Consider the following 10,000-nt stretch of genomic DNA (forward strand, 5'->3'; position numbering starts at 1 on the left):
TATCACAATAACAAATCTTAACCATTGCCCATCTTAAAACTGAGGAAAAATACTGCATTGGAGAAATAACATTACAATGTTCACCATTCATTCTATAAGTTAGCTTGTCTTTTTATTCAGCTACCCAAAGATTTTACTACTTAATACTATTCCGTGCTTGTGAAGGATTTACACTTCTGGCCACCAAAATTTTAAAAACCTACTTAAGAAGAAATGAGTCTCTCTATAACCATTATTGCATGCATAAACAAAAAAGTATAGTAATAATAACAAAAAAATAAATGAATATATAAATAAATAAAAAGGTTGTAAATTGATCTACTTTGTTTATTTAACCATAATAAAAATACATTTTGGTAACATATAAAGCTTAACTAATCATTTTTGAGTGATATACAGCAATGGAAGTGTTCATAGTGCAAAATATAACAGACAAAGAGTTTTTGAAGCTCATCTACAATAAGAAATGACTGGTGTAAAAATTATATCATATGATAATATACAATTACTATATCTCATTCATCCATATAAAATATTTAGTGATTTTAATCATGGTAGCTTTATTTCCCTGAATATAAACATCCCTTTCAAATTGATGATCATTACTTCTGACTTTAAACATTTACATTAGGATTTATATTTTATTTTTGCTAACATATAATATATTCGGATACTTTGGATGCTAAAACGCATGTGGGGGTATGAATGCGTCACGTCCAACTGTCTGGAATGATGAAACAAATCCCTGGGAGATATTCACAAACCCCAAACCGAGACAAGAACTCTCACAACGCTGCACCCCAATCAATCGTTCTTTTTATCCCCCTCCTCCGACTGGGCGCCAGCAGGGGTAGCAGCCTTCCCGGAGAATGGGCAGGAAAGACTCCCGTTGGCCGTCGCAGTTCCGTTCGAGGCTGGACACGCACTCTTGCCATCCTTGCCATCTGTCTTCTTGTCTGTGCCGTCGGTCACTTTGCCCCACGGGTTCCAGAACCTGAGGATGATGGGTTGCAGGAAACGGTGCCAGATGAAGAGGAGAACGGGCACTACGATGCAGGGGATGCACACCATCGCTGCGGCTGCTGTGGGGTTCTGCCAACAATACATGCCCAACATTAGAAGAACACACAAATAATCAGGAAAGTCAACTGGTTGTCTCAATTCTGAAATGGGGAATGAACTGCAAGGGATTCATTATCAGGAACTTTTCTGTTTTATATATTTGTGTATATATGTATATATATATATATATATATATATATATATATATATATATATGTGTGTATACATATATATATATGATTCTGTGCTAAGGTCATGGGAAGTAAGGTTTTGATGAGAAATATATCAAATTTAATATGCAAATATACTAGTAAGGAATTAGTGTGTTTTTCTAATGCTCATGGGATTCCACTTATTCTATTAAATTAATCTTGAAGAGACACTTGGGATAGTTATCGTAGAGATAAAATTATTAAAAAAAAAAAAAAAAAAAAAAAATCCCCAAATAATGCTAATTATAGCAATAAAAATCTTTACAATATTGTCTCAAACTGATGGCAGCAATGTTTACCCTGCCAGGTAGGCAGGGAAAAAAAAGTTTGTGCAAAGAATTACTGAGAGAACTACTACAAATCTATTCATTTCGCTCCAGAACATAATTTCCTGACAAGAATTAATGTAAAGTATATCAAGGGGGAATAAAAAAGACTTTTTAAAGGCAAGGATCAAGTTGCCTAACTAAATCTATACATTAAGCAGTCCTCTACTTTTCACAGTAATATATTCATTAATTTATGACTAAACATGAAGCAAGGTTTTAGTTCTTGATAACTTCAATAGGTGTCTCTTCAAGAATTACCTTCACATTGTCTTAAGTTATATATAGACTATACATAACTGCAGTCTGTCGATATCAAGATTCATTTATTTCATTTACTTGGAGACGGCTCAACAAGTCTTCCGTCACTAAGCAGTCACTTACCAGGCCTACCTAAGTTCACCTGTTTGCATCTATCCTAGAATTTACGAATAAAAAAGTTTTTACTTCCTTTACCAATAATACTGCTATGGCAACAAAGCAAAAATAACATTAAGAATAAAATAATAACAGTAATGACAATTATGAACTAAAAAACTGTGTCCCCTAAAATTCAAGGGATGCGTTCAACAACTATGCATCATCAAAATCACCAAAATTGACTAGACAAAAAAGTGGAAACCACATGTACATACACCAGTAGGTTAATCAAAAACAACGATAAATACATTCTTAGAAAGCAAAGATACATACTGGCTTTCAGATTAACAAAGTGTTTTAACGTACTGGCTGCAGTTACATGTACTGTCCACTGTAAATTTCTTTCATCTTTTTTGTTGTTGTTATTTTTGTTGTTGTTGTATGCTGAAGACCCCCCGAAGAGCAGAGCCGCCGAGGAGTCCATCAGTTGGCATTAGTGACCTCTCCGGATTTACCCATTCCTTGAATTATGCTATTAAGCTAAATACTGGTCATGTTGTTATCATCGTTATTGACATTATGAGTATTATAATTGAATCAAAATACTAATAACAATAAAAAACAAAATAAATAATTCTAAAAGATAAGAAATAGGGTGAGACAGGTAGGACAATAATGGACTCCTTGGTACTTTTGGAGGCAATTAGGACTAAATAACTGAGAAGACAAAAATTACAGCAGACTTCTATGTATAGCAAGTCCTTTGCAGTCAATGGATTAGAATATACATCTCTACTTAATAACTACAAAAATCGTTCTTATTCATATTTGCTATATTTGCAAAATCTGACAAGCAAGTACTACAATATCAGTCCAACAACATATAATTTATATCACATTTTCTATTATTGCTAGTAAGGTCACTTATCTATCACATTTTCTTGGTACAGAATGAAATCTTATCACATTTGATTTACTAAGAGAGCAAAAAGGAAAGTTTATAATTTACATGTAAACAAACCTTCATAATGAATTGCTTTAAAATGGGAACACCCAGAATAAACTGATTTCTAAATACGTCGAGTAAACAACTCATACAAAATAATAGGCACCTGATAGTGAATGACCACAATGTCATTCTCAAAATTTTTAAAATATCAGCCAATCACTCTCCATAAACAAAGTGTGTTTCTGATATAAAATCAACCTTAAAGAATTAGCCGTCTTTCACATATGTCAAAGGGGAAGGCACTTAATCTTTCTGCTATCATAAGTAATGCCTTCCAAATGACTGTGCTGTGGATTCAATCGTGAAAGCAGTTAAACCACATTTGCATAAGTGAAAAATAGGGTTGCCACAGAGCAGCAGGTCTGGGGTAGCAAGGTCCATTCATTAAAGCTTGGTTAATTTTACTAATGCAAACGTATGTCAGAGTCTGGCCAACATAGCAACTGTCATAGCCAAGCAGTTCTTAATCTTTGATACTAGGTAACACAGTAAAAACATATCTCCAGCTTCTAAGACACACTGTTAGTATGTGATACAAGTGTTTTATAAATACATACAGTTATCAACTCCCTTTGAAATGTACAAACCATTGTTGTTTACTCTATAGGACAACTTAATAAGCTCTAATGAATGGGAAACTTTAAAATTGGATTAACTTTAACTTTCTACATTTCTGCAATGCTACAAACTAAAAAAGCAGAAAGTTAATTTCAATGGCAAGAATCAAACATTTGCAAAATATTATGCAATACATTTGGAGGGTAATCATGTTACATGTGCTTGTTGTAGATTCTGCATTTGTTGACACTGGCAGACCTGCCTCAGGATTTATCACCAAGTAAGGAATAACTCGAAGCTTGAATCTTGCCAGATTATGCATGATGGAAATATACTAGCATTTGTCTGTGTGCCAAAGGCATGAAGGCCACAACAGTTGCTTGAAAATCCACAACTAGTGGACTGAACTTCAGACTAGGCATTTTATCACAGAAAATCTTGGCAAAATAATGAAAACACTTTTAAAAGCCAATAAAGGTTAAGTGACACTTTTCAATAGGATATCTGTCATGCAAGTACAAAATGATCTGTGATCTCTGATGCAAACATAATAAAAAATTGTTTGGCAAAATTATTTTGAAATAATACACTACTTGAAACCTGTACTTACGTAATTAAACAATCCTAAAATTTGTCTAGGGGAAAAAATACAAAGGTAATGAAGAATTAAAGGATTTGATTTGAAAAAAACATCTTTAATATTCCAATAGTAAACAAAGATTAAAAATGGAGATGAGGATTTGGGGGATTATAATGTGTAGTTCATCACATGTAATCTAATTAATGACATACCTTTTTATTTTTCCAGTACTACCTTTTAAATTTTCAGTTTTGTTAAATCTGTATAGTGGGAAGCAAACAGCATCTAAAATATATAGGTACATCATTATAAAAAGATATTTCCTTCAGTGCCACAGTTATTACACAATATAAAAGTCAGAAAATAACTCCTATAGCATAAGATGCATCCGTGCCATGATCATAGGCCGGGTGCCATTGGGGCTCCTGCAAAAGCCAATTAATCTCCACCATATACTCTGGCAGGATGGTTCATAAGCTGGTTACAACTGTCATGAGGAATCAACAGGGAGATTATGAATAGTAGAAATGATGGTGATGAATAGTTTTTAAGTGTTTTTATTCTGTAATTAAAACAGCTTATGTTAACTTTTTTACAACTTATTCAACATGTACATCACAGAGCTGAATGTCTAAGAATTTATCATTCTGTGAATCCCATCTATTGTCTATCTTGCCCTGTGCAAAAGTTTAACCCAATGCCGCCAGGGAAAATTAATAAAAGATGGGGAAAATGCTGTGCTCATTTTCTATATTTTTTGTGAAATGTCTCTGCACATAGATGTCTCTGTTAGTGCTTAGCCACAAAGGAGTCAATGTAGCCGTTGTTTTCAACATCGGCATGACATAGCTGCTGGCATCAGCATCACGCGTATATTATCCCCACTAGGACATGGTTGACAGTTTCCTTTTGGGTTGCGATAAGGATAATACCATAGCCATGTTCCTCCGTTTGTATATATGTGCTGAATTAGGCCTTGTCCCTAGTGTTGACATACATATGGAAGGAAGGGTGTCTCACGAAAGGGGGCCATCACAGGTTTATAGAGTAGTTTGAGAGTGGATACTGGCTCGAAAACACATACATAAGGGCCGATCTGAGGACTTCTGTTAAAGGCCTTGACTGTTCCCGCTATGCGTATGTATCATACACATTCATGTATAGCTATAGATTAGTGTCCGTGTATGTTGTTGTTTACCTTAAACAGTAGGGTATAAAGATATTCTTAGCAACCAGTAAAATGTATTCTTTCTATAGTTGTAATATTATAAGTACTGATATAATCTCATTAGTGAATCTAAGTCAAATTGTAACAGTAACTTTAATTATTACTGTATTATTATTGTATTGATTTATGATTGATATTGTATTGATTATGTATTGATTACAGGTTTGACCGCATTCCAATAAATCTAGAAGCGAGTTCGCCACAATGGTATCAGTCACCCTTAGTTAACACAAATAATCTGAGTGCATGAATTTGGCGCTTACAGTCAATGAGTAAACTATAATGATATAAACCTTAGTAACAACAAAATAAGATAACGTAAAATATTTTCGTAAATCAAAGAAAAGAGTAAACAGGCGAGACAGGCAGTATTCGTAACTGGCTCTTTGGTGACTTAGTACAAGTGTAGCCATCTGTGTAAAAACAATCAAACAAGTACTCACAGTGGGCATAGCACATACTTATACATCATGCCCATCAGCATTGGGTTAAAACTGATCTTATATCTAAATGTCATATAAAGTTTGAGGAGATAAAAGCACATATTTTGTTCTGTAGGCTGGCTAGTGTGGAACAATTTTAGATAAGAAAATATATCATGTATGCAGAAATAAATTACCAGATAACAGCCATAAAAGAATACCTATACTAATGCTATTGCATCTAAAAAGTGCTAAGCCCACAACTACTTATAAAAAAATACAACTTCAAAGACTCAAGGGGCAGCTTTGGCCTTCACACCTCTGGCACTCCAGCAAAGACCAACAATCCTCCTTCATGTGTATTTTGGCAAGATAAAAAGCTTATACATGTTTGTGTTGATTTCAAAATAAAGAACCTGCCCACCCTCTATTGGGATATAAAGCAGAGATTTGTTAGCCTCTGCTGGATATTCTGAGGCTTGCCTGGGGCTGTGGTGTGCGTGAGTATGTGTGTGTAGGGGGGGGGGGGGGGCGATTGCAGTCCTAGGCTCAAGAATTCCCAATATCTCTGGTGTCTGAACTGAAGGGAAACTCTTGTATGCTTTTGAGAGGTTGATTCCCATTTGCTTTTTCTTAGTATAAAAGAACCAAATCAAAATACAGTATTGTTGGAAATGACGCCTAACACCTTCGTAACAGAATCTGAGCTTACAAAGAAGTAGAACATATGATTCTATTAAAGTTTTCTTCTTGAATATTTTCTTCACAAATTAATAATAGCGGTAATGAAGGTGTAAAGTCTAGGAACTGCAGTAACCTTTGGTGCCGCGACAAAATGACAAAAAGTCCTTAAGAGCGGCAGAAAATTGAACGAATTTGAAGCATGACGTAAGGGAGGGACATCAAATGAGCCAATTAGATTTGTGCTGGCCAGTGACGTCCAGCACATTAAAACCAATCAGATATAAAATAGATCATGTGGCAACAGAAGCTGGGCCTAGAAGACGACGGTTGAAATTCAAATCAGTTCCATCATGGCTAGGAAGTGTATCAGGTGTGATAATAACTATTTTGATTTCACTGCATAATATCATCGAAATAACGACACAAAATCATGTTGTACTGCTTGTGGAAGTCCTGTGGCCAAACTGTGAGGCCATAAAACAGAACCTTCCGCTGTCTGATAGGAATGGCAGGAATCATTCCTGCCAACGACGACCTGGAAGACCTGAGATAATGCTTGAGGTAAGGTGTGAATAAAACTGTTATGGGGTCTTGACTCTCTCCTGCTGGAACATATTAGGTGATTTTGAGGACCAGGTGGAGGGTGGGGGGGGGGAGGGACAGCAGCCCCCCCAAAAGAGGATATAAGGGGGCAAGACCCCCTATATCACCCAAAAACACATCAGTATTTGATGCCTGTACGTGCAGTAACGCACCAGTGTGGAACGGGATGTTCTGCTTGATGTGGCGGACTCCTGTGCCCAGTGTCTGGCCGTTGCCAGAAATCACCAGAGTTTATTACACTCAGGGGTTTCTGTTACCCGGTGGTGAAGGGTTAAGGGAGTGAAGCCCCTTCTTTAAGCTGGAAGCCAGGGGATATATTGTGCTCTCCCTTGTATTACTAATATTTCTTGAAATTCCCACCCCCACCCCCCACCTTATTTCCTGATATGTATTATGCCCTTCCCAAATATCGGGTCCAAAATCAGGGCTGTGCTTTGTTTGCAAAGGAAAAGCATGATAGATTTGTTAGAAACACATCAGAAACTACTGGAAAAATATATTGCTTATTGAAAAAATCTATGTTAGGCATCATTTCCAAATTAACCCAAAACACTCATATCAGAATACTAATATTCACATATTTGTAAGAATACTGAGAATACTTTCCATTATCCTATACTACATAAAACCAAATACATAAATGATGCAATGGCACCAGGTATCACCAATTCAACATCATCCCGAAATGCCCCTTTTCCTCGACATTGTTTTATGTTGACTAAACTGAAATTGGAGAGATAGTCAGATATGTAACACTATTATCCTTCCTTCGTTGTAACATTAAGAGGAAAAAAAACAATACCATGGCAGAAAGTCAGACCTCTTTCTTTTCTCTATCTCTCACTACTTATATAACCTTATATTATACAGAAATAAAACAAAAACAGAACGTAAAAAAGAATTCATTACAACCAATATGATATTTTACGAAAGTATACTTACAATAAGTGCAAGGACAGCGTGACTTGGCTCAGCTGATCACAGGCTTCTGGCAGCTGATTCTCATCTGGCGGAGCTCGACCAATCAAAACGCGCGTTTCTAATCCAGCCAATAGGAAGCGATGTTATGTGCGTGGTATTAAAAGGGAAAGTGAGTATAAATGTTTATGACATGGTGTAATGCGAACTTATTTTTCAAGAATGGGAATACATGTGATGTTTGTATAGTTCAATTGAAGTGTATATAATTTCGTGGTGGAAAAAGTAAAGTCGGTTTGGAAATGATAAATGCGGTTTGGAAATGATAAACGTCACTGTACGTTATCCTTACTATCACTGCTACAGCTGCCATTATCATCATAAAACTAGAAATGATCCTCATACAATTTATATTCTTATTTTCTATTTTTTGTCAAATATTTTGCGTCTATGTAACTTTTGTTTTCATTCGTAATTTACCACCCCCCTTCCCTCATGTAATTAACGTACAACAAGGACTATGCAATATATATATATATATACATATATATATATATACACACACACACACACACACACACACACACACACACACACACACACACACACATACATACACACACACATATACACACAGACACACACACACACACACTCACACTCACACACACACACACACACAAACAGACACACACACACACACACACACACACACACACACACACACACACACACACACACATATATATATTTTTTTTTTTATTTTTTTATCAAGGACTTTATGACTTTTTTCATCTTGTCGGCTTATATTCCTACCGGATATTTTGAACTTGCTTCGGTACATCCGTATATGCAGATGAATGCTTTCAAAAGACATCGTATTTTTTCTAGTGTTCTAGAATATTTTCAAAATCGTATTCGCTGAAAGGATTATCTATGGCTCTTTCGTTCTTATCAATCTTCCATTATCTCTTCTCTTCCCACTCTCCCCCCCTCCCCCCTTGTGTGTGTGTGTTTCTTATGTAATCTTATCTATATTGTCTTCGATTCTTTAATAATAAATTATCTTTTTTTTTTTTCTTACCGTTCTTCCTTTTATTAATTCAGTTCAGTTTTATGTACCTAGGCGATCCGTTACTAATGGTTCCATAATCTTAAAATTTGCAATAGATACCCATTAAAGTGCCGAGCAGTTAATAGCTAAAATCTTCAACCTCTCTGAAATAATGTTTATGCCTTATCTTCCTTCCATTATTCAGATAATATCCTTGAGTATCACCTCAGCGACATCATAATGATAGCACTTTCTGTCTCCTAAGCTCCCGCCCCCCACGGCTGGTCACATTAATCTATTCTGTCCAGGGATCCCTTCACAGAGCTGGATGCTTCCCCAGCTGTAAACGGATCCGAGATGAAAATCCCTCCGCAGCGCGAAAAAAGAGCAAGAGAGTGAGGGGGGTACGTACATCCATGCACACAGAGATAGTCATTTCCGCCGTCAAAGACTGTCGTGGGATACTTTGGTTTGATTCTGTATTTATTGGGGACTGGGTAATGGCATGAAAAGATAATAAAAATTGACATAAAAAACAACAACATTAATGCTGTATCTTTGAGCATCTTGAAGCCACCAATGAGGCATTTGAAATAGGGCAGTATATAGAGCAAACGTGTCCATGTGCGAAAACGATGCCTGGAGGTCGTGTCTTCGGCATGTCGGAGCGGGCATTGGTTTGCTTTACTTGGTCAAATTGACAATTGGATGATCTTAAAAATATCAGTGGGGCATTTTGGCATCATTATTACTTGTAAAATATATTACTTATTTTTAAAGTAAAAGTATACCTGATATGATAAAATAGCCACTGTTTAATAACCTTATTATTATACTACAGTTTTTGTTTTGGTTTCGTCTTTCCCTCTCTAGCTGGGGCGAAAGACCAATGCAGTGGCGCCGCTTTGGGAAGAGATTTTCATTTCGCTTCCCTTTACAGCCAAGGAAGTATCCCACTCTGTAAAGGGATCCCTGGGCAGAACA

At 36.1% G+C, this 10,000-nt stretch overlaps 1 protein-coding gene across 1 annotated transcript in view; it reads right to left on the reverse strand.

Annotated features, from left to right (window-relative positions):
* Window positions 1-10,000, reverse strand: part of LOC125048248 (cotranscriptional regulator FAM172A-like) — a gene marked incomplete at its 3' end in the record, with an annotated part of 25,715 nt that overhangs the window by 15,056 nt on the left and 659 nt on the right. The window contains 1 exon segment of the mRNA XM_047646856.1: window positions 7,987-8,083. Coding sequence (XP_047502812.1) covers window positions 7,987-8,083 — 97 coding nt within the window.

The sequence above is a fragment of the Penaeus chinensis genome, chromosome 43 (assembly GCF_019202785.1).
Source record: "Penaeus chinensis breed Huanghai No. 1 chromosome 43, ASM1920278v2, whole genome shotgun sequence".
NCBI classification, from domain to species: Eukaryota; Metazoa; Arthropoda; class Malacostraca; order Decapoda; family Penaeidae; genus Penaeus; species Penaeus chinensis.